This window comes from Babylonia areolata, chromosome 21 (assembly GCF_041734735.1).
Source record: "Babylonia areolata isolate BAREFJ2019XMU chromosome 21, ASM4173473v1, whole genome shotgun sequence".
Classification (NCBI taxonomy): domain Eukaryota; kingdom Metazoa; phylum Mollusca; class Gastropoda; order Neogastropoda; family Buccinidae; genus Babylonia; species Babylonia areolata.
In genome coordinates this window covers 16,917,402-16,929,901 of record NC_134896.1, presented here as the reverse complement: position 1 = coordinate 16,929,901, position 12,500 = coordinate 16,917,402, and the positions used below count along the sequence as shown (strand labels likewise).

At 44.4% G+C, this 12,500-nt stretch overlaps 1 protein-coding gene across 1 annotated transcript in view; it reads right to left on the bottom strand.

The window, feature by feature from the left end:
* Window positions 1-12,500, bottom strand: part of LOC143296573 (uncharacterized) — a 47,342-nt gene that overhangs the window by 18,612 nt on the left and 16,230 nt on the right. Inside the window, exons 2-4 of the mRNA XM_076608597.1 lie at window positions 9,263-9,450; window positions 3,035-3,170; window positions 1,400-1,450 (exon numbers count right to left, since the gene is read on the bottom strand). Of these exons, the coding sequence (XP_076464712.1) occupies window positions 1,400-1,450; window positions 3,035-3,170; window positions 9,263-9,450 (375 nt within the window). The remainder of the gene's footprint in view (window positions 1-1,399; window positions 1,451-3,034; window positions 3,171-9,262; window positions 9,451-12,500) is intronic.

Here is a 12,500-nt window from a genome sequence, read left to right as displayed (position 1 = left end):
CTAAGGCATCTAGATGCCTGAACAGTTAGCAGCACACTAACCCAACACGTTTAGTCAGATCTTGATTGTTATCTGTTTATTTATGTATTTATCTATACTCCATAATAGTACGCTGTGCTTTGTGTTTTTTTTAATATTTTTTTTAATTTTTACGAGTATCTATATCCCACCAAGTGTTGTTTTATTTTATTATTATTATTTTATTTTTTGTTTTTTGATAAAGACTACTTTAACTTTTGGCATCAATAGTGGCAGTGGTGACAACCAATGCAGTAGTGATATTTGTATTTCTTTTTATCACAACAGATTTCTCTGCGTGAAATTCGGGCTGCTCTCCCCAGGGAGAGCGTGTCGCTACACTACAGCGCCACCCATTTTTTTGTATTTTTTCCTGTGTGCAGTTTTTGAAAAAAAAATTTCCTATCGAAGTGGATTTTTCTACAGAATTTTGCTAAGAACAACCCTTTTGTTGCCGTAGGTTCTTTTACGTGCGCTAAGTTCATTCTGCACACGGGACCTCGGTTTATCGTCTCATCCGAATGCCTAGCGTCCAGACCACCACTCAAGATCTAGTGGAGGGGGAGAAAATAATTATCGGCGGCTGAGCCGTGATTCGAACCAGCGCGCTCAGATTCTCTCGCTTCCTAGGCGGACGTGTTACCTCTAGGCCATCACTCCGCTAGTGATGGTGATGACAGTTTCAGTTTTTACTTTCTCAAGGAGGCGTCACTGCGTTCGGACAAATACCACAATATACACTACACTTCACCTGCCAGGCAGATGCCTGACCACTAGCATCATTAACCTAACGCGCTTAGTCAGGCCTTGAGTGCATACATGCACCCATCAGAGTGGATTTTTTTTCTGCAGAATTGTGCCAGAGGACAACACTTTTGTTGCCATGGTTTCTTTTTCAATGTGCCAAGAGTATGCTGCACAAGGGACCTCGGCTTTTTTTTGTCTCATCCGAATGACCAGACGCTCAGTTTGATTTTCTAGTCAAACGGGTTGAAGAAAAGGATTCGAACTCAGACCATTACGGGCACTGTATTAGCAGACAAGCATTCCGAATTTCACACAGAGAAATGTGTTGTGACAAACAGTAATAGAATAGAATAGAATGAAATACAACATAACAGCACATTTACATTGCGCTTTCCGCCCTCTCAAAGCGTTTTACAACAACACGTCAGTGTGTGTGTGTGTGTGTGTGTGTGTGTGTGTGTGTGTGTGTGTGTGTGTGTGTGTGTGTGTGTGTGTGTGTGGGCGTGTGTATGTACGTGTGCCTCTTTTATCCCATATAAGTCGACTTTTACCAGGATTCTTTCAGTCTCCCTCCCACTGTGCCTCCAAGGGCCTGCACTAGCAACAGTGCAGGAGGCTACGTTGTTCTGTTTACCTTTCTTGAGTATCCAGTCATCGAAAGTCAGGCGTGGTTCTTTCTGATACCCTGCAAATAAAAACAGCACCTACGAAAGGTCAGGCATTTAGGCTTCCATACACTGGAGCAAAGCGCCGAGTATGAGAACAAAAACAAAACAAGAGAGGCAAGGCCTTCAAGACTCACTTGTGATCCACGCTTTATCCAATAAAAAAATGTAAAAAAGGTATTGACAGACCAAGCATTTCCAGAGAAAATGACAATGTTAAAGTTTACCATGGACACACATACATACATACATACACACACACACACACACACACAGAGTCATACAGACATACATACATACATGCATACACACACACACACACACACACACACACACACACACATACAGAGAGAGAGAGAGAGAGAGAGGAGAGAGGGAGATAGAACCGAACGCCAGGTTATTACATAGACTCACATTGTTTACACAAGTGAGTCAATCAATATGCAAAATGACCGTAATTATGTAAACACCTGGATAACAATTTTGCTGCACCCAACACTTTTGTTGCCGTTGTCGTACGTTCTTTTACGTGCACTAAGCGCATGCTGCTCACGGGACCACGTTTTTTGTCGTGTTATCCGAAAGGGTAACACCCAGACAACCACTCAAGGTATTGTGGATAGGGTGGGGTCGGGGTGTGGGGGGGGGGGGGGGGGGGGGGGGGGGGGGGGGGGAAGTGTCAGTAAAAATCCAAATCGGAATATGGGACACAAACCCTGTGGACAGTCGCTTCCTAGTCGGAAGCGGCATTACCACTGGGCCACTGCTCCGCTTGATGTTCTGAGTTTGTTCAACAGGAAAAGGCCCCGCCACTGGACACCCCGAAAGGATTCAGTGGTAAGGTGTGCAAGGTTTTCAGGTCCCTTCAAGCAGGTTTCCCCACCGTGATCTGACACTTCTACTACTACTTGGGCAAGCTGGCCTTTGGGGACCATCCCTGCGCCGACTGTCCTAAAGCCCTTTGGGCCGAAAGGGTGGGGATATTACTTGGACAAGACACTCTCCCCTGTAATGGCTATAATCAAATTCCAACCCAGATGGTCGGGACAGCGGTTGCTTTATATGCTTGTCATTGTCGGACACGACTGACTGTTATCTTTACACTACTGGCATTTGGACTGTGGCTAAACAATGAGGTATATGGGTACAGTAAATGAATCTGTTTCCCCGCATATCCCCCCAGCCCAACCCACTCCACCAACACACACACACACAGACAACTCAAAACACATTGATAATATAAACCAACAACACACATAGTGACATATATACACACAAACACACACACGTACATAAACATCACACACACATACACTCCCACCCCCCTAAAAAGACGTCATAAACACATACGCATATATATTACATAGAAACGACAACAACAGTTTCAGTTTCAGTAGCTCAAGGAGGCGTCACTGCGTTCGGACAAATCCATATACGCTACACCACATCTGCCAAGCAGATGCCTGACCAGCAGCGTAACCCAACGCGCTTAGTCAGGCCTTGAGAACAACAGCACACAACAACAACAACAACAACAACACACACACACACACACACACACACACACACACACCAACTGGACGAACAGCTTTACTTCCCCTCACCTGTCTCATACACCGACAAGGTCACCAGACCTCCGCAGCGCTGCCGACAGTTGCCCGCACAGGGCTCGTTGCAGAACTCGTCCCTCCGATCATCCAATCCCCGAGTGTGGGACCCACAGAAGCACAGCTTGCCTTTCTGTAGTCAGATGATGATGATGATGATGATGATGATAATGATGATGATAAATGGAGGGGTGTCCTTTTGGGGATGCGCCCGACTTGACAGCGAGTACCTACCTACCTACCCATATCATTCGGAGGACCGGGAATATAACTCCCCTCTCTGGTCATTCGGGTGAGACGTTAACCTAGGTCCCGTGTGCAGTGCATCATCTACTTTATGTGTATAAAAGAACCCAGTGGCAACACGAGGGTTGAAATCCTTGGTAATTTCTTGTAAAAAAAAAAAAAAAAAAATCTTGTCCCTGATAAAATTCTATTAAGAAAAAAAACACTAAGTGCATGCTACACACACGACCTCGGTTTATCGTCTCCCCGAATGTCTAGTGCACAGAACTACACTCAAGATCCAATGGATGGAGGAGTAAAAAAAACACCAACAAAAAAACAAACAAACAAACAAAAAATTGTCGGAAGTAGTTTTCCCGTGGACACCTCGCTTCCCAGTCGGGCGCATTAGCCACTACAAGGACACCGCCCCAACACCACTGCTGCTGCTGCTGCTGCTGCTGCTACGGCGCATCAGTCATTATCAGCGGCACAGCCAGGGCCACAACATCCTGACAGTGACATGGCAACGGGAAACAGGAATGAGCAGGCAGCGTGCATCCTCAGATATCTTCATGCTTCGTTCGTTATCATCACATACTCACTCCCACAAAAAAAGTGTGCGCAAAAAAGAAAAGAGGTGGGGGGTTCGGAGACGGGATTGGGGGGAGGGGGGGGGAGGACGGGGGTGAGGGGGTGCGGCACGCAAGAACGCACCAAGCAAGCTAGCGCGCGCGCGCACACACACACACACACACAGATGTGGTAACAGACACAGGGTAACAGAGGGAGGCAGACAGAGACTGACACACACATAAAGCAAGTGCTGTCCAGACGATCGATGGCAACCTCTCCATTTCACCTTCACCCTTCCAAGCCTCCTCACGCACGCGCGCGCACGCACGCGCACAACCAAACACACACACACACACGCACACACATACACACACAAACACACGCGCACGCACACACACGAACACAAACCGATCATTCAGACTCGATTGGCGTGCGTTTGGTGTGTGTGTGTGTGTGTGTGTGTGTGTGTGTGTGTGTGTGTGCGTGCGCTCGCGGGTACGTGTGTGTGTGAGAGGGAGAGAGAGAGAGAGGGGGAGAGAGAGTCAAAGTCAAAAGTCAAAGTCAAGTCAAAAATATTTTACTGTCAGGCCTCTGACCCATAACATGAGTGATAACATGTTCTATGTACAGGGGAATGTACATTTTTTTGCAGCTTGCATCCGGACATTCATTGCTTTGTGAACAAAACTAGACAGCTTAAATGAAACAGATTCATTAGTAGTAGACATAAGTAAGCAGAATTTAAACATACATGGATTTCGAGAATACTTTGGCGGAATGAATTCATTTCTTATTTCATCATACTTGGGGCATATAAGTAATAAGTGAAGTTCTACTTCTAATGTGTTTTTGCAAAAAGGGGCACCCTTTGTTTCTGTCCTGGCTGGGTTTATAATGTAAAAAAAAAAAAGTGAATTAAGAGGTGATATAACAATTCTAAATCTTGAAAATGTTTTGCGCTGTTGGACATTCTTAACAAGATAGAAATATGGGCAGATCGTTAGGGTATGTTTGAACTGAGAATAAACATAACAGAAATCATGGGACTGCAGCGAATCATGCCAACTTTGAGCATGACAATCTATAAACCTTTGCTTAAATTCCTTGATAAACATATGAATGTTACCAACACACTGTGCTTCCCAAACCACCCAAAAGCCATATGTATATAAAATATTGCGAATTTTACACACCCACGTGCTATAGTTTTGATTTTGCAAAGACAGAACCATGTTATAGGCTTTTTTTTATATCTATTTTCATTCATTGAAACTAATCGAAGTCAAAACTTGATGCATCTTATGTGCGTATTTATAGAAATCGGGAGTCTTCCTGTTTCTCCATATACAAGATGTCTGGGAGACTTTGGATTAACACCCCAAAATCTCTTTAAAGCATCTAAATGTACTTTTTCAATGCATTCCTGATCTTGCGTTAATCCCCAAATTTCTAAACCACATGTGAGAATGGGTTTTATCCGATAATCAAACATTTTGAAAAATATGCATGGAGAGTGTTCTCCAACAGACCACAGCAGTTTCATGACAACTGACACTCCCTTATGGGCTCCGTCAGCAAGATCTTGTAACACTGGTTGGAAAGACAGCCTTGTTGTTAAGAATATGCCTAAGTATTTATACAGGGTAACAATCATTAACTTTTTAGTTCCATAATACCACACTTCGTTACATACAAGATAACCACCATTTCTAATATACAACAATATTAGACTTTTCAAAGTTTACCAGCAAGTCAAGACGTTTGGATGTATTAAACAGAATATTGATTTGTGTTTGCAAACCAATGACACTATCAGAAAATTGGTGTGTGTGTGTGTGTGTGTGTGTGTGTGTGTGTGTGTGTGTGTGTGAGACAAGAGAGATATTAAAGGTATTAAGCAGGGAAAAATTTGATTCATCCGTCTCAGACATGCGCGCACATTTGCGTTTTTCTTGAAATCCAATCCCTGCGTACATATGTGTATGCTTACGTGCGTGTGTCTATTCACGCCCTGATAACTCTTTTGGTGACCTCAGTGCCGATCTTTTCTCCGTTGATTCCACACCTGTGGTGAATTGGTGTCATAGTCTTTTGTGTCAGCAGATTTATGGGGACTGTCATTGTAGGAACATGTGGAGTGGAGGCCTCATTGGCAACGCGTCCGCCTTGGAACCAAGATAATCTGAGCGTGCGGGACCGAACCCCACACCTGCCACTAGACCTTGAGTGGTGGTCCGAACGCTCGTCATTCGGATGAGACGATTAACCGAGTTCCCGTGTGTATAATGTACATAACGAAAAACAAACATACAAACAAAAAGAAAAAAATACACAAAAAACTGGCAACAAAACAGATATCCCTGGCAAAATTTCGTTGTAAAATCCATTCTAATATACATGTGTGTGTGTGTGTGTGTGTGTGTGTGTGTGTGTGTGTGTGTGTGTGTGTGTGTGTGTGTGTGTGCGTGCGTGTGAGCGCGCACGAACGTATATGTGTGCGCGTGTATGTTTTTGTGCGTGCACGCGCATGGCATATGTGTGCGTGCGCCCGCGTGCGTGCGTGAATATATATATATGTGTGTGTGTGTGTGTATGTGTGTGTGCGTGTGTGTGTGTGTGTGCGCGCGCGCCGGCAGGGGTTAAACCATATATCTCACGCACAGGAATATTTCTGAAGCTGAACTTAAGCTGGTGGAGGGGAGGTGGACTTTGAACAGCTTTAAAGTTCTGTTGTCACACCTACCACCCACACCATACAATCATTTTGCAAAACATCCATGTGGATGTTTTAAGCTGAGAGTAACACACACACACACACACACACACACACACACACACACACACACACACATAATGAACAGAGCCGCGGCGAGAACGCAGCCTTGTTTGACGCCGTTTGTCACTGGGAAGGCCTCTGAGTCGTCTCTGTCATCCTGAACTTTCACCATTATGCCGCCGTGGAATTGCCGCACGATTGTGATGAACTTGCTGGGGCAGCCAAACTTCTCCATGATCACCCACAAGCCTTCTCTGCTGACCGTATCGAAAGCCTTGGTCAGATCGACAAACGTCATGAAGAGGTCGCAGTGTTGCTCCTGGCATTTTTCCTCGTGTTGGCGCGCAGCAAAAATCATGTCCGCAGTCCCACGGACCCGCGCTGGCTTTCTGGAAAGCTGGAGGACTGGGGTCCGTATACAGTCCACAGAGAGAGTGAGAGATGTAGAAAGATAGACAACAGACAGAAGATGGGTGTAATTCACAGAGAGACAGACAGACAGACAGAGAGAGAAGAGAGAGAGAGAGAGAGAGAGACAGACAGACAGACAGACAGAGAGAGAGGCGGGCAGACAGACAGCGGAGGAGAAGGCTTCGACCCGAAGCTTCAGTCTGTTGTGCAGTGTGTGGACTTTTCTTCTCTCTCTCTCTCTCTTTTCCCCAATGCGCTCACTCCATATGTCTTTTTTGTCTCGTTTTCTGTCCGTGAAAATATGTTGCGTGTGTGTGTGTGTGTGTGTGTGTGTGTGTGTGTGTGTGTGTGTGTGTGTGTTTGTGCATTTGCGTGCGTGCGTGTGTGATGTATTTTTAAGTCAACGGTTATTTGATTAATTCAATTCTGTGGATAACAGGAAGCTGTCCCAAATACTAAACATATTACATTCTGATTTTGAGGATGAATTAGATGGACAGAGAGAGGCACAAGGGTATAGGCAATAGGATGTTGCCCTGGATAGTGAACAGATTGCATTCTGCATCCGATGAAGAATTCCTTGAGCATTAAATCAGATACACAGAGAGAGACTGAAGGTGGGTGGGCAGGAAAGGGACAGGCATGAGTCAGATGATTGTTGGGTATTGGCATTAAGGTAGGTGAGACTGAATCTTGCTTGCGATAAGCAACAGTTTGCAAAATTCAGCTTTGAGTTTGGGCGATCTCTGCGGGGGTCACAGGCAGTAATTCTACTCCTCCGTTCTTTTTTTTCTTTTTTCTTTTTTTTTTTTGGGGGGGGGGGGGGGTTAATGTGTTGTTTGTCTTCTTCCTTTTTATATTTTTTTTAATTGTTTGTTGGGGGCTAGGTAGTAGGAGGGGAAAGGGTGTAGGAGGGGTGTTTGAGGGGGGAGGGTAGTAGAGGAGAGGTAGGAAAGGCGGATTAAGGTGGAAGGGTTGGGGTGTGTAAGAAAAGGAGGTTTTGGGAGGCTGGAGGATGTGGAGAAGAAAAGCAGGTCGGGGTACTTAATCTGCACGGTAATGTAGTCATCTGCACACATATCTTAGCACTGAAAAGCTTGTCAATGTATTGCAGATTGCAACAACACAACAGCTCATACCTACACAAATATATAAGCAGCAACTCAAGGCCTCACTGCTCAAACCACTGTATGATTCAACACAACTTGGGCAACAAGTGTGTGTGTGTGTGTGTGTGTGTGTGTGTGTGTGTGTGTGTGTGTGTGTGTGTGTGGTATAAACTATAATAAAGAAAGGGTGGTATAAACTATAATAAAGAGAGAGTGGCAGAGAAAGGGAAACAGAAGAAGGAAAGGATGGAAAGAAAAACTAGTGGTTAGAAAGGAGAGGGGCAAGGGGGTGAGGGGGTAGCGATGCTGGCTGCTAAATGGCTACTAGTTACATTGTTAAGATTTACACCAGTTCATTAACAGTGAAAGACAGATTTACACCAGTTCGTTAGCAGCGAGACCTCAGACTGGCACATTTTGTCATGTAAGTAGCATGAAACGTTCGCAGAACGGGTGTTCTTGATCATGAGTCAGACACCCTGACGTTGACATTTCCGAAAATGTTGCTGTTGATTAGTTTGATCAGCGACTGGTGAAAATGTACGCCTTGATCTTTCACTTGTTGAAGCCATGACTGTTCCAGTGTAGTCTGACTGAATAAGGCGATTGGCGCGTGCGCGCGTGTGTGTATATGATATGTTTTAGTCGCTGATTATCAGATTCGTTCAATTCTAAGGATGATATGACGCTACCCTAAGGACTAAACATATTACATTCTGATTTTGAGGATGAATTAGATGGACAGAGAGAGACACAAGGGTATAGGCAATAAGGTGTTGCCCTCAAAATTGAACAGATTGCATCCTGAATCTGAATTCTAAACCAGGGGGAATAAAGAACTGACTCCCCCCCCCCCCCACACACACCCTCTCTCTCACTCTGTCACAATGTCAGTCACGGACACACACACACGCACACTATGTGTATGTGAGAGTCACACAATAGTGAGACCAGTATGCGGTGTTGTAGCGTTGTGGCTGTAATCGTCACATTTGAGCTAAAATATCTGATTTTCCCTACTTGATACAAATCACACACACACATAAACACACAGACACACACAGACACACACACACACAAACACATTTCAACAATCAAGAACTTCCTTCATTCCCCATTCCCACACACCTGCATAGCGGCCATTTTAAACCTGAGGGCGAAGCACTTGTAGACGCAGGAGTTTATGGACACTTGCGATATGTCCTTTGCCTCCGTGACGAAGGAGCCTCGTTTTCCGCTGTCGGCCGCGGTGTCATTTGCCCCATGGTCAATCATACAACCCAGGTATTTCACAGGAATCACCACACCTTCGCTCCCTGAAAATGCCAGCAAAGACCCTTTTTACATACATATACAGACACCATACATACATACTCACCCCCAGCCCCCCATCCTCCCTCCACTAGACCTTGAGTAGTTGTCTGGGTGCGTTTATACACACAGGTAAGGGGGTTCAGACACGAGCAGGTCGTCCTGCACATACTGTTGACTTGCGAGATCGGGAAAAATATCCATCCTTAAACCCCAGGTGCGCCGGAGATCGAACGAAGTAAACTCGTGCTCAAACCATTGGATCACCGCACACGTCACACGCACGTACGATGCGATACGATACGATACGATACGTACGATACGGTACTATACAATACAGTTGTCAGGAACACAGATGTTTATGTTATCTTTATTGCAATGTTCTGTGTGTTTCTCCTTTGATTGAAAAATGTAAGCTTATGCTGATGTACTGTGTAACATCGTAAGTATTACCAATACTAGTTGTTATAATTTTTTTTTAAAGTCCTCAGCGTCATGGACTGTATTACATAAAAACAGAAGAATAAGAGAGCTTTTTGGAAAGTCAGAAAAAAAGATGAGAAAATTTTCTAGTGTAAATTGTTGAACCAGATTTTTTACTTTGAGAGGAAGAATAGTCGCGATGACCTTCGTTGGAGGGTGGACGTGTGGAAAGTGTTGCTGCTGGTTTATACTTAAAGTGAACTGTGGTTGATTTCATTCTAACTTGACTCGTGTGTTTGTGCTTCCTGTGGACTTGTTGGGAAGTCTCGACATTTAAATTAAACATAACTGTCGTGGACTCGTGCTGGGGTTTGTGTTTTTGTCGTCGATTACAAATGTATTATTGTTATTTCTTCTTCTTCTATCCGAAAACAAGAATGATCCGCTGGAATCAGAACTTAATGAAACATCTTGAATATTTGCACCGTCACCTCTAAATCTAAGTCTTCTTGCTGAAACGTTATAAATCCTATAGTTAATAACTTGATTCTTATCTTGATCGTCTGAAATATAATGTCTTAATGATCGTTCTTTTTTTCTTTATTATTATTATTATTATTATTATTTTAATCTCCATTCATTCTGGATCAAAATAACTACAGGACACTAAGAGAAGTTTAGGTTTGTACTTACTGCAGAGAAACAAAGCCAAAACATAGAGTATCACCATCTTGAATTAAGACAGTCAGCCGTGTCCGACAATGACCATCTTGAAAAGAAACTGTTAAACAACGCTACTTGGACTCATTTTGACGACAACCTTTGTGTAACGTAATAGATAAGACTTGCGCGCATCATTTTTTGCGTCACAGCTGTCCCGGTGTAGAACCCACTCGTTCCCCCTTTGGGTTTTACGCCGGGGCAAATCTGGCTAGCTAAGATTAATCCTGGAGTTTATGTAGACTCGTCTAGCATGACCACCGGGGTTATACTTCAAAAAGTTTCAGAACTAGCTTGAAAGGATCGTCGGGAGTAAAATCGGTCCAGTTAGAATCAATGAAGGCTATCGATAAAGTATAATCTCCCCCACGTTTCTTCCGCTGTAATAAAAGAGAGGTAGGGGTGTCAGTAAAGGCTATCCTAAAACATCACCCTTTTTTTCCCCCAATAGCTGGATTAGATCCATAGAAAGGAGGTAATTTCCAAAACAATTAATTAATTTAAAAACAAAACAAAACAAAACAAAACAAAACGTTTATGTATTTTCAGCTGAAGACAGCCGGTCATGTGTAGTATGAATGTGTGCGGGTATGTGTATGTATGTGTGTGCGCACGCGCATGTGTGTGCTTGTATGTGATCATCTGTGTGTGTGTGTGTGTGATTGTGTGATTGTGTGTGTGTGTGTGTGTGTGTGTGTGTGTGTGTGTGTGTGTGTGTGTGTGTGTGTGTGTGTGTGTGTGTGTGTGTGCTTGTCTGTCTGTCTGTGCACACGCGCGCGCGTGCGTGAGTGTGTTTATGTGTGTGTGTGTGTGTGTTTAATTGGATTTTAATTGCTTCTTAGGTATTTGCTTTCACAGCTGTCTAACTATCGACATATTTCATGACGTGGATGCCCTGTACTTTTTCAGTGTTTGTCTCTTCATTGAAGTGTGTGTGTGTGTGTGTGCGTGCGTGCGCGCGCGCGCGCGCGTGTGTGTGTGTGATTTTCTTTGGCCTACTCCTTGTACTTGCTTTTTCACACCTGTCGACAGTTATCGACTTAGCTGCTTATGTCAGTCACTTCGTACCCATTATGAATGGATTTTTCCATCGCGAAGTAATTAACTTGCAAGTAATCTGACGTACCAGCACAAACAAGCTGTCTTTCGGGGCGCGGATTTCCGAGATGTGGGTAATTTCACATCGTTTGGAAGGCTTGCATGCGATTGCTCACACACTGGATAAAACAGGAAAATCAGGACTCTAAATTAGCAAGTTACGCACACTAACATGTACGCAAACAAATACACACACACACACACACACACACACACACGCACGCACGCACGCACGCACGCACGCACGCACGCACGAACACACACAGCGCACGCGTACGCGTGTATTTGATCGTGTGCATGCACACACAAACGAATGAGATTCTTTACTCATGTTAACCTCGAAGATGCGATCTCCACCCTTCACCCAGCAGGCTTCTGCAACTGAGATTCGAACCTGGAACGCTCAGATTGGAAAGTAGTCCAAACGTTCGATAACACCCCCAGCTTTTAGATTTCATACAACACACCCGACCATTCACTCTGACTGACTCTGAATGCCATACCATTGTGAAATACGAACACGCCACATAACTCACACCTGTTCAACAATCCGACAGGGAAAACACGGCCACAAGTCAAACGAGGTATGTTTTATTTCTCGCCGAACGTGACGGATCGCCGAATCGTGTCTGCATGACTGCTTTGGCAAAACCAAGCCGCGTCTTCTCTCCAAACGGGACTGACTATTTCTGGAGGGATAAGGTATAGGCGATACATAGAACAAGACTTACGGGGAAGGCGTGAAAACCACAAGGCATAGTGTCCGACGGGCAATAATCAGTCAGTGAGATTTATTGGGTGGTTGTTAATCCGT